The 12,375-nt window shown below is 35.4% G+C and overlaps 1 protein-coding gene across 1 annotated transcript in view; it reads left to right on the forward strand.

Moving 5' to 3' along the window:
• Positions 1 to 12,375, forward strand: part of LOC149807484 (kinesin-like protein KIF2A) — a 95,807-nt gene that overhangs the window by 15,621 nt on the left and 67,811 nt on the right. Inside the window, exon 2 of the mRNA XM_089956922.1 lies at positions 1,679 to 1,773. Coding sequence (XP_089813048.1) covers positions 1,679 to 1,773 — 95 coding nt within the window. The remainder of the gene's footprint in view (positions 1 to 1,678; positions 1,774 to 12,375) is intronic.

Genomic DNA, 12,375 nt, shown 5'->3' on the forward strand with positions numbered 1-12,375 from the left:
TATAAATATGTGCTTACATATATATTGATAATTACTAATGATAATCTTATAAGACTTGTTGACAGCTTTGGGTTATTTCTAATTGGATGGTGGGATTTTGATGAAGAATTAACTACTATCCCTTGGGCTATGTCACATAATTAGGCATTTCAGAATATTTATTGAGTAGTATGATCTGTCACTTGGGTGTTTGTTGTGAAATATAGGTGTAATAGAAGGTGTATATACAAGGAGAGAACTGAGCAATCAGATTTAATTCCTATTTTGGAGTTGTTCCTATTTATTTTGTTCGTGTTGTAACATTGCTTCCGCAGACATATTTTATGTTGTATGTGGATATTACTTGAGAGGAAAAATATTTGCTTGGAAAGTTGATTGGAAATAGAATGTGCTCATTTGGACTGTAATATTATTTTGGAATTATTGTTGTTGTTGGGCTTAACGCCATTTTTTCAGCACACGATAGGCTATACATGGCGGCCAGTATTAATGGTGGAGGAAGAACCTGGGAAAACCCCGGAAAGAACCACTGACCCACGAGAAGCTACTGGCAAGCTTTCTTACATACCAACATTGGCTGAATCCGAGACTCGAACAGATAGCAGTGATCCATTATGAAGAGCGCTTTAGACCACTCGGCCACTCAGGGCCCCTTGGAATTATTGTAAATTATTCAAAGGAGTTCTGGATAACTTCATTTTGACATTGTGATATGACCATAGCGTCATAATTATATATTTACTGTAATTAAAAACTGCCTTTTTGTACGAGAGTAGGACACAAAAAATGCCTAGTGGGCCTTTGGCTGGACCACTCAGATTTAGATCAGCATGTTTGTAAAACTTGGCAAAATATGTAAGATGAAAACTCTGCAAGCAAACTTAGAAACATCTGATCCACTTGGAGAGTGGCATCCCTTGTAGAGAACAAATCATATTAGGTAGTATTATGCCAATCACATATCGGACACACACACCTGGCTCCTGCTTACCTCATGAAGGGTGAACCTTAATGAAAGTGCATACCATACCAGTGTCTGCTGAGACAGAAGTGTTTTGATCAGATCTGTATGAAGAAACTTTGTACCACCCGTGAAAATATTGGATTTTATGAGGGAATGCAATTTATATAATTAAAAAATGTGACCATACATTTTATATTTGTTACCTTTATCATTTATTTCATATACATTTGGCACAGTTGTAACATATTTGATTATCCCTACTAGTTATATCCCAGAACAGCTTATGGGATGACCTGTTGTCTCTTGTTAGTCCATCCATTGACCCAAATTTTGTTATTTCTACTTCTCGTTAAGTATCTTGAGGATAACCATGAAACTATGCACAAATTCATCCCAAACGTGGTTGGTACTGTATAGCCAATGTTGTGTTGAGGTGCCATAAAATGATATTACACCTATGCCATTTTTGACAGAATTATGGCCCTTTTGATTAGCTTTATAGTTTTGGATTGTATTTCTTAGACAAAGTTGGATATCAGGCATTCCATGTCTTCATTTAGAGGAGTCGATGCCCCAAAAATGCACATCTTCTCCTGTCTTTAGTTTCCCATCACAGTTTTTTAGTTTAATGCCCTACTGAGCTGACTCTTGGTAATAACTTTTATTTGATCTGTTCGTATTTTGTAATTTACAGTATTATTATGTCTCTTTCAGGGCGCATCCATTCTGCTGTAGTCAGCAACGTCAATCCAGATGCTAAGAGTGTAACGGTTGAATGGTATGAAAAGGGGGAAACCAAAGGAAAAGAGGTGAGAAGATTAGTGCAGTTATAGATTTTTCCATCTTTGTGTTATGTATATTTAATTTTTTGTCTGTTAGTTTTATTTTTTTAAAATTACATTACATGTTATTGTAGAATAACATTGTTTGCTTGACATGACCTTGTCCAAAATTGAGTTTGTTTCTGCTTGACCTGATTATCTTTTATTTTTTTTTAAATGTTTATTTCATTTATGTAAATAACTAATAATAGCTTCATTATTCTCTATGTGTGCGAGCTTATTATCATAATTATTAATCAGGTAAACATGAAGGTGTAAATCAGGGTCAGGGTTTTGGAGATTCCTATGTGAATTTTGTAGGCTATTGTGTTGTAAATAGACAAGACTAATTAGATCATTCTAGAAGTTTATTTTCCATTAGGTAATGTTTATTTTTAGAAAATGCAAATTTTGACCTGAGGTGTGTGTGTGTGATTTTGATTTTTAACATAGCTTTAAAAATTTGTTAGTCAAATGAATACGATGTCTGCAGAGTGGCAGTTTAAAGTGATGTCTAGCACTGAGGCATCATGCCACAGACAAGTAGCATTATGTCCCACCTAGTCACATTATCCTGACATCAGGCCAACCAGCCCTAACACTAACCTCTTAATGCTGAGCACCTATCGAGGCAGCTGTTAGTATTATTTTTGTAAGTCTTGGATATGACTCAATCAGGGTTTGAACCCACGACCTCCCACATCTGGAGTCGATGCTCTAACCACTAGACCACCAGAGCAGTTGACCTGAGGTCAGGCAGAGAACTATATTATCTTGTGACTGAGGATTTTACCAGTTGTGCTTTAACATCTAGTACTTTAAGTTGTATAATGTTGTGACCAGTTTGCCCTGAATTTTTTTTTCTTCAGATTATTGAATTCAAGTGATTATTTTCTCAGGAAGTACAAAAGTGCTCTGTCAAATTGTTGGATAAAGGCATTCATTGGAATTTATACTGAATTCAAACCTGGAATAGTATACAGTGGAACCCCGCTATAACGCGATGATCGGGGTCCATAAAATCGGATCGCGTTAAAAGCGGGGTCGCGTTAATGCGAGGTTTTACAATATTTAACTTTTTCCGAGAACATATACGTGTATACATGTACAATGATCAAAAGTCGGCTTATCATCAGATGAATATTAACTGGAATGGATTAATTAAGATATATTCAAAATAATCGATGGCTAATATATTTATAGGTTATTACTGTGCATTAAAAACGTTTACTAATTTTTATTTGTTTGAACGATAATACAGATTGACCGATAATACCAGACTATCGCTATATCATGAAAAGTGTATCAACACCGTATGCTACTGTGCCGTCGTGGCATGCAGTTCATCCATAATGGATGTAATTTCATTGAAAATCGTACAGATTTAAAATATTCAATAATTTTGTAATAGTCTGAATTCGTCGTGTAAAATATAGGATGAACAAAATATTGAAACCATTTACTTGCCCTCTGATATCGTACGGTCATTGCATGCAGCTATTCCCGGGTCTACATACGGTGTCTCTACAAATTTCATACCGCTAAAATTTTATCATATGCGACAACTGCAAGAATAATTAACAATCAACGCATGATTTCAGCGTGCAAATAACTTTTATTTCAGATTTTGTGAACATCAAAAGAAACATGTGAAAACTGCTAAATTAATCGTTGCGCAAAGTGCAAAGTCAGTGTGGTTCCAAATTTAAATTTCTTGAAAAATATATCCAATGACGTTTGCTTCTTTGCCGCGAACTGTTGGGTTCTAGCAAAGTCAAGAATGTTTCTTAATTGAAGGACTTTGACGCTGTCAACATCTTGTGTTTCCAGCCACCTTAAACTTGCTTCTAAATGTACTACTGCTTCAGACACTTTTGGTGGGGGAGTTGGGGTGCCATCGTCATCGTTATCATTATCGTCACTGGTTTCAGGTTCTGATTGTGCAGCTTCATTCTTCCTGCTGACATTTGTAACAATTTCGTCATCTGATATGTGTTCGTATATAGGGCAGATGTCATCTACTGAATACCAGTTAAGGATATCATGATGACTGTGCTCGTATTTTTTGAGTGCTTCTTCTGCTAAACGTACGTCGTCTTCAGTGAATCCTGTAAATTCAAGCTCATCTTCACTATCATTTTGTGTCGAGGGCGTAAAGGCTGGCCCAAGACCCTTTATCCAGCATCGTTCAATGCAGCGTGCAGTGATAGCATCCCAGGCTTTACCTCCAAGGTGACATACTTCTTTTAAGTTGAGTAATGCCAGTGATGTGTCGACGGATGCGTTATTATCTGCTACCATTCCCTTTATCATTTCACGGCGATAATTTTGTTTAAATACGGAAATTATGCCTTGGTCAAGTGGCTGGATTTCTGACGTAGTGTTTTTCGGGAGGTACGAAACTTTGATCTTGCCATCACTGCTGACAAGATTTTCCGCTGGGGGGTGGGCAGGGCAATTATCCAGCAGGAGGAGAGCTTTTTCCTCCAGCTTGAGTTTTCGTAAATGAGCCCGAACATCTGGAACGAATGTTTTGTGAAACCAGTCGTCAAATATGGAGCTATTCATCCAAGCATTCTTGCTGTTAGTGTACTGAAATGGAAGTGCCTTCATATTTACATGATGAAAACATCTGGGAGCTTTCGATTTTCCAATCATCAGAGGTCTGACTTTGTGGCTGCCAGGCTTGTTAACACAAAATAAGAGTCACTCTGTCCTTCCTCTTCTTGAAACCTTCTCGTTTGTGACTGTCAGTCTTGGTTGCAAGGGTGCGATCGGGTAACATTTTATAACGTAAACCAGTCTCATCGCAGTTGTAAACTTGGTCGGCTGTGTAGCAACCATCCTCCAGCAACTTTTTAAGCCCAATCGGGTAGGAATTGGCAGCCTCTTTGTCAGCGGAGCGGATTTCCCCAGACACAAGAACTTGGCTGATAGCGTGCTTTTTCTTGAATCTGTCTAGCCAGCCATTACTCGCCTTAAATTTGGAATCATCTCCATTGATACGGCGATCAAATTTCTCTGCTTGGGCTTTCAGAATTGGGCCAGAAATTGGAACACCTTCTGAGCGAGCTTGTACAAACCATTGGTACAAAGCTGAATCTAGGACATTGTCATTAGCTAACTTAACCCTTTTACGCTGTAAACCAGTTTCCTCTTCAAGAATGTTGGGTAGACTACGGAGCTTTCCTTCATCTGTTTTCCACCCTCGCAAAGTGGACTCGCTGATTCCTAGATCTCTGGCAAGCTGAGTTTGTTGTTTGCCCTTCTTTAGTTGATCTAGGGCATACAGTTTCTCTTTAGCAGAAAACGACTTGCGTTTTTGAACTTGCTTTTCCATAACAGTAAAATATTTTTTTATATAAGCAAACAACGTACACAGATAAAGCTCAATAACTAAGTAATGAAGGCCTGCAATGGTTACGAATCACTTTTTATATAAAACAAAATTAAGCTGAACGGATGTACAATTTCATACCCTTTTAATTTACAGATAATAAAGTGGATATTATTTACTTTCAACTGTTTGTTGTTTGATCACACCACCAAGCACAGCATACATGTTGGCGGCTTTTGTCCTTTGATGTTTATTAAATTGTGCGACTCTTGTATCAACCACAGCTTTGTCTGCTGCTTGGCTGTGATTGCAGTTAAATAAGAAGCCCATGTCGGCTATTGTTTGAGCAACGACTGTATACAGAATTCATGGAAGACAATCACAAAGACGATTTACTGGCTTTACTCATGGATCCATAATAAGTAACACTTCCGATAATGTTTACTTCGGCTTAACAATTCAAAAACCTAATGAAACCAGTTTTCTCTTCTAGAGTAGAATACGGAGCTTCACCACAACCTGTTCAAATTGATAAATTTCAGAAGCCAAGCGTTGTACACACTATTTCTCGTACGTTATATATATCGTATTATTTTAGAATTCATACACGATCACTTCTCCAAAATCACTTAAAGAACCTGGATAAATTGTTAAGTTCCGATCGTTTATTATTAAAAGTCATACGCGAATTCTTCCACCAAATTATAATAAACGTTTTACACACTATTTCTCGTACGTTAAACAAATATTTTCACGGTCCGATAAAAATACACGTAAATGAATTTCAAATTTCAGGAACCATGCCACGATCATATTATTTTAAAAGTCACAACTAATCTCATGCCCAAAATGAAGTTAATTTCTTGTTTTTTTTTTTTTACTTTTCTCCAAATTTTTTTTCTCCATGTGTGAATGAATATACGAAATTTCGGGAGCCATGCTACGACCGCGTTATATCCGAATTCGCATTATGGCAGGGCGCGTTATAGCGGGGTTCCACTGTATCTGTAATTCAACAAGAGACTGTTGACACATCAGCAGTTCACAGGCCATAACAGACATGTCATCGCCTTCAATTTTGGATCTCTTGGGGACTTTAACTGACTTCTATTCAGGACTTTTTATTACTAGGACTTGTGTCTTTAATTCTTGGATTATTTTTGGATTTAATTTGCAATAGCATAAGTTCTTTTCTTTTCTTCTCATTTTTCACTTTGTATTCATGGAAAATAAATTATTTGTTAAATTTAACAAAGCTTGTTGTTTTCACTCTTTTCTGTTACTTATTTTAAGAGCATAGACTCATAACATTGGCAGCAAATTTATGAATTTAAGCGCCTTTGAAATTAGTCTGCAAGCTGGAGGACATAAAGTTTCTTGACAGACCAATAATTTTCTTTATTTCAGTAGAGTGTGATGGCTAGTAAGGTTTCAGTTGTGTCTGTATTTGTTTTTTTTTTTTTTTTTTTTTTTTTTTTACAAAGGATTGAAGATTTACGCGAAGTACATTTCTCAATTACTAGTCATTCTGGCTACAAACAAATTTATGTTAAATTCAAGACCTGCTTGAAATTATAAATGATTTTACAAGTTTTCTGAGAGCTGTAGTCTGTTGTTAGAAAGGGATACTTTTTTCAGTTTTAAGTTCAATACCACAGTAAAACTTAAAACTATCAAAATTTGTTTAATGACACAAGTTGAAAGTATGTCTCATATTTGGTGATATACTTTATACATAACAATTGATCAACACTTGCATCAGCCTAAACCATAATAAAGTTACCAAGGTTTAATGATGTCTTATAGAGATTAAGGAAGACTTTTGTGGAATTTTGGAATATTTAACTTCTTTCAAATTTGATATTTTTTTTACATTGTTACCCATGAAAGTGGTTTAAAAAAATCATGTTGACTTGTGTTGTTTAGTGTGCATTTTCTTGTCCGATGTCACCAGTTGTCCATAAAATAGTACCTGGATGAATATTTTAAAAATTCATCAAATTTGCACATGTTGAAGATGAAATGCACAAAGGAAAGTGCATATTGGTTGGTAAATCTGTTTCAGTACAAAATTATTATGATTATATTGGTTTTGAACAAGTGAAAGTCTACATGACTGATTTAGTTGTGACTGGAGGCCTGGAATATTTTGTATATGCTGGCAGGCATTTGATTGGCTTTGGGGGAGGGGTTTCACTAGTGTGCCAATATACTGAAGTTTCCTGCAATGGTTCCATTGTATATGTTTGGTCATTTAGTCTGTAATAAAACTAAATAATTCCTAAAATAAGCTGTCAATAATTAAGTAGCATTCATATTTTGAATGAAAAAGTTGGAAGTTGGGATTACTGCATTTATAGGAAATAGGAATTTGATGTTTCTTGCATAAGCAGCGATGAAAAGTTAAGGCAAAAAAAACCCCAAATTGCCGTATCTATGTTATACATATACTTATCTGTAGATATTTATTTGTATATCCAGTTAAAGTCCCAAACTTGAAAACTCGTCATCATTGACACCAACCTTAAATTTAAAGAAGATAACACGCAGAACATTTTCCAAACCAAAATGCCATTGTTTTTCACATGATTTGAGAGAGAAAGAGAGAATTTGGTTTGTGTATGTGCATGTGAAAGAGGGAGAGAGAATTTGGTTTGTGACTGCATGTGTGGAATATAGACTGTTTATGTGATGAGGGACGGAATATGTTATTACACAGCATTAAAAAAAATCTGTTAGCTCGACTCCTGATTTTTAGATTGGGCCCGTTTTGTTTTCTGAGTGTGATGCCTGTCAGGCTTATCAAAAAATGTTTAATTTGCCTGAGGAAACTTTGATTGTCCTGATGAAATGTGTAAATATATTTTCAAGATGTTGACATACCTGCCATGACACGGCACAGTCTAAATGAGATCACCGCTGTTCTGTGTGAAATTGAGATCTGATTTTATTCAGATTGAGGCATGGCATGTCATGATAAAAATACCATTTTGTACACTAAAACTCTTGGACATGGTCGTGTTTCGAGAATAACACAATTTTCAGTAATCTTCACAACCCAAGCCCCCACCACTTTTATACGTGTACAGGAAGAAAAGTTATTCATGTATTATTATTGCCTTGAATGAAAATGTTTAAGCTTCATGTGTTATATTGTTGAAATTTTGTGAAGAGAGGCAACATTTCTTTGAAGTCTGATTTTACTGTATATATAGAATGCAAAGCATGATCATTTCAGTTTTCAGAAGAGTGTTCAAGTGTAATTCATTTTTGAAGCGGATTTAGGAAGCAATTAGCTATCAGCAAAGCCCAACAAAAATAAATTTCAGAACTCTTGGTTGATGGTTTTACTTTTTGAAGCACGCCAGTGATGAACACTAACAACACACCCCATTGAACCCTATTGAATTTATATCTGAGTGAGAATATAAAAAAGGGGAAATTTTGGGCATGTGGAAATTGGAGTCTGGGCTTCAGGAATTTTAGTTAGGGCTTGTGAATATATTTAAGCCACCAGCCCTGGGCCTGTCTAAAATAAAATTCTTCGAGAACTGAACTATGAGAGAACATAATTGACTGTGTGTAAGAGTGCAAGCAATTAAGAATGCTGTTTGCTTCTTTAACACTTTTTGAAAACTTAGCTGAATATCATATATACTGTTTTGTACATCAGCAGTAGTGTCATAGTGTCAAGTTACCATCAGTTTACCTATTAAAAACAACTTGCCTCATTCAGTTTGCAAGTGCTTCTGATTAGCCTGTTGTCAACACAAATCATTGTTGGTGTGGTGTAAGATTGAAATTTGGGACAAAATATTTGTTCCTTTTCAGACTAGATGATGATTTTAAAAAGAAGAAAAAATTCAGGGACCAAATACAATTACTGTCTCAGGAGGATTCAGTATATGGATTGTATGGTTTTAAGGGGCTTCAGCATATTCATTTCATTATTTTTTTTGTAACTTTTTGTGTGCATGAAATGTCAAAATGTGTACTGCCTCTCTGTCATGTGCATTTTGTTACTAGAATTATGAACTTCTGGCACTCAGTGCTATAAATGGTTTAAATTAATGCCTTTTAGTGTGGAAAAGGTACATGTACAGTATTGATTGGCATTGCAAATATTTTCACAGCTTCATCTGCCTTGTGAACCATTTTGTTGAATATAGTAAAACCAGTTTTGCTTTTTGCCACATTTTCAGCTCTTGGAGTATGTACAGTACTATTCATGCAGTGTATTGTTTCTCGGGGGGTGGGGGGGATGCAGTTTGCCTCATTTTCAACTTTTGAGGAATGTGTAGTACAGATCGCGCAATTTTTCATTCTCCACGCCTTTTGGTGGTACATGCTCTCCTCTGCATTAGAGGGGTAGATATGTGCAAATCACAACAGTGACTTGACAAGAACAATTTATAAGCATCAACCATATTAATTCCCTTTGAGAGTTACAATTGTAACAAAACCTGGGACTGGAGGTGACTGTATGACTCAAGCAGATAGGAGGGTACACTTTCACATTGTTTCAGTCAGCAGATGGGAGGGTACACTTTCCCATTGTTTCTGTCAGCAGATGGGAGGGTGCACTTTCACATTGTTTCTGTCATCACTTTCTTACATTATGTGCAATTCCACTGTGGAGGTGGCTGGTAGACATTATTGTTTGACATGTGAATAGCCAGTGTAAGGAGAAAGACTTAGAGATCAGTGATATATAATATTTTGGACAGTACAAATTCATTTCATAAGAGTCTTGTATATTCAGTGTGTACATATTTATAAACATTTGGTATAGTTTTATACTGTATTATATATATTCACTTATAAGTTGACCCCCCCCCCCAATTTAGGACTTTATAATAGAAGCTAATTTCTTTTTTTAACCTCAAAAAAGTCACGGTGTTGTAAGTGAGTTTGGAAAAATAAACAAGCCAAACTGTACAGGTAGATACAGGTAGGAACAATATTACAAAACCAGTATTATATGTTACTGCATTTTGTATAGGAAAATGTGAACGAGTTTTTTGGATGGAATACTGCACGACCTTGGGAGTGCAGTATATCCATCCGAAAAAATGAGTTCATATTTTCCCATACAAGTGCAGTAACCTTTTTATTATATGCTCATTAAAACCTTCCTTGAGAGGTAATCCAGGGCTTCTATAATTTTTTCTTAGTTGTTACCTACTTCTTATGACCAAAATCCCTTGGCACCGATGAGTTTGTGTTCAAAAGTACCCCTCAAAAATGGCCACCCCTCTAATGCGGCCAGCATATTAGTAAAAAAAAAAAAAATGTTTCCCTCACAAGTGGCCACTTTTTATTTCAAATGTGTCCAGAACCAATAATTAATTCATATCGTACCATAAGGTATCAGATTATCTCTGCCGTCTATATTTGTCCTCCGATGTCAGATTTCCTTTACTGAAAGAAGTGTTGACTAAAGTACATATAACACTAAAATTAATATTATATCATTATCTATAAAAGCCAACGTTTACAGGAAATGGTCTCAACAGTGTTCTGCTAGAGTCAGCGTAGGCTAAATATCGATTTTGTGGATTAACACAGAGAAGTTAACCTTGAACAAAACGGTACCAGACAAAGACAGAAAATCACGTGACAATATATCTTGCTTCCTTTATAAAGAAGGCATTTCATCCATTCTATGAAAGTTTCATCCGTATAATTTAATCACATACAGTTAGCAATATCTGAATAAATCATTACCAAACATTAACGCGTCATCATGTAAAAGAAGATGTGTTACTTGTGAAGAAAGTCAGTTATTCTAGTCAACATTGGCAATGGGGAGTGGGGAGTTGCAGAACACTTTTATGTTGAAAAGACTCAAATAAACGTCATAACTGATAGAAAGATTATTCAGCAGCAGTGGGAAAATGGAGCAAATGGAAAGAGAATTATGTATGTACCAAGATTTAATTGACGTTTTTGAATGGTTTCCAATGTGCATGACAACAATACCCACTCACTTATCACAATTATGTCAAGAATAATAACTATTAATGTCTATTCAGTTGAAATTCAGTTGAAATAAGTTTATTCTTAAGACAAGAAGAACCTTTTAATAATTAATGTTACTTTTAAAGGAAGATATTAAATTCTTTGAAGTATGTAGCTTTCTTACTTATGTACATTACATATATTTCTCATGAAAATTTAGTCCCCCTCTGGAATGGCCACCCATCTTATAAGGCCACTTTCCCGGTGCAGAAGGGGTGGCTGTATAAGAGGGAGGCCACTGTACACCAACACTATATTTGACAGCACAAATGCATTCAGCAGGAACCTTTACATGGGAATGTTAAATTTCATAGGAATATCTTTAAAAATAAAAGGCAACAACATCTTTAAGAAGTAAAGCCGGCTTTATATAAGACAAAAAATTACTAAAATGACTTCTTTTAATCAACTTTGTGTTACTGTGAATTTGGTTCTACTAGCGATATCTTGATAATTTAACCTGTTTTGAGAATATTTCAATGAGCTTTTTGATTTGAAATAGTTTCATCCATTTTTATTATTTTTAAAACAAATAGACCATTGTTGCTAATACACGTATATCATTATCTTAATACCATGGTTAATGGTTAGGCAGTATTCTTGTGTAGTATGATAATGTATATATGTTCACCTTTAAAACACCTAGACCCTTGTCTGCCTTTGCATAATGTGCTGGCAGATCAGGATCTTAAGTTGTTCTACTGATTGCTTCTAACAAACAGCTCAGACCCAGATCTGCCAGCACATTATGCAACAGCAGATCTGGGTCCATGCAGTTCATAGTTTTTGCTTTTAAGCAAGTATATAAAGTAGGTTCTGTTGAAAGGTGCAAACAGCATATCAGAAGATTTTGTGTTATAGGAGTTCACATATGGCAGCAGACTGAAATAAATATAAGTAGGATATGTGAGACGATTGAGGAAGCAATCTTTATTTCATTTCTTAAACTGGTAATAAAAACTAAAACACAGCTTCAAAAATCTGAATAAATTTGCAAGATATATAATATGTACTTGTACCTTTAATCTTTCCTTGCAGCTGTAAACTAGAACTCTGTAAAATATTTAAATGATACTGTAATTAACTTTAAACAGAATTCAAATATGTATCATCAGACTTACAGATAATATTGTCAAAATTATAATAGACGAGTTTTAACTTGATGCCCTGTTTGATGTTTTACAAATTGTTCTTTAAGTCAGATCTCATTGCAAACCTACAATGTAAACTCT

The sequence above is a fragment of the Sinohyriopsis cumingii genome, chromosome 1 (genome assembly GCF_028554795.1).
Source record: "Sinohyriopsis cumingii isolate HCF-2022 chromosome 1, ASM2855479v2, whole genome shotgun sequence".
Taxonomy (NCBI): Eukaryota; Metazoa; Mollusca; class Bivalvia; order Unionida; family Unionidae; genus Sinohyriopsis; species Sinohyriopsis cumingii.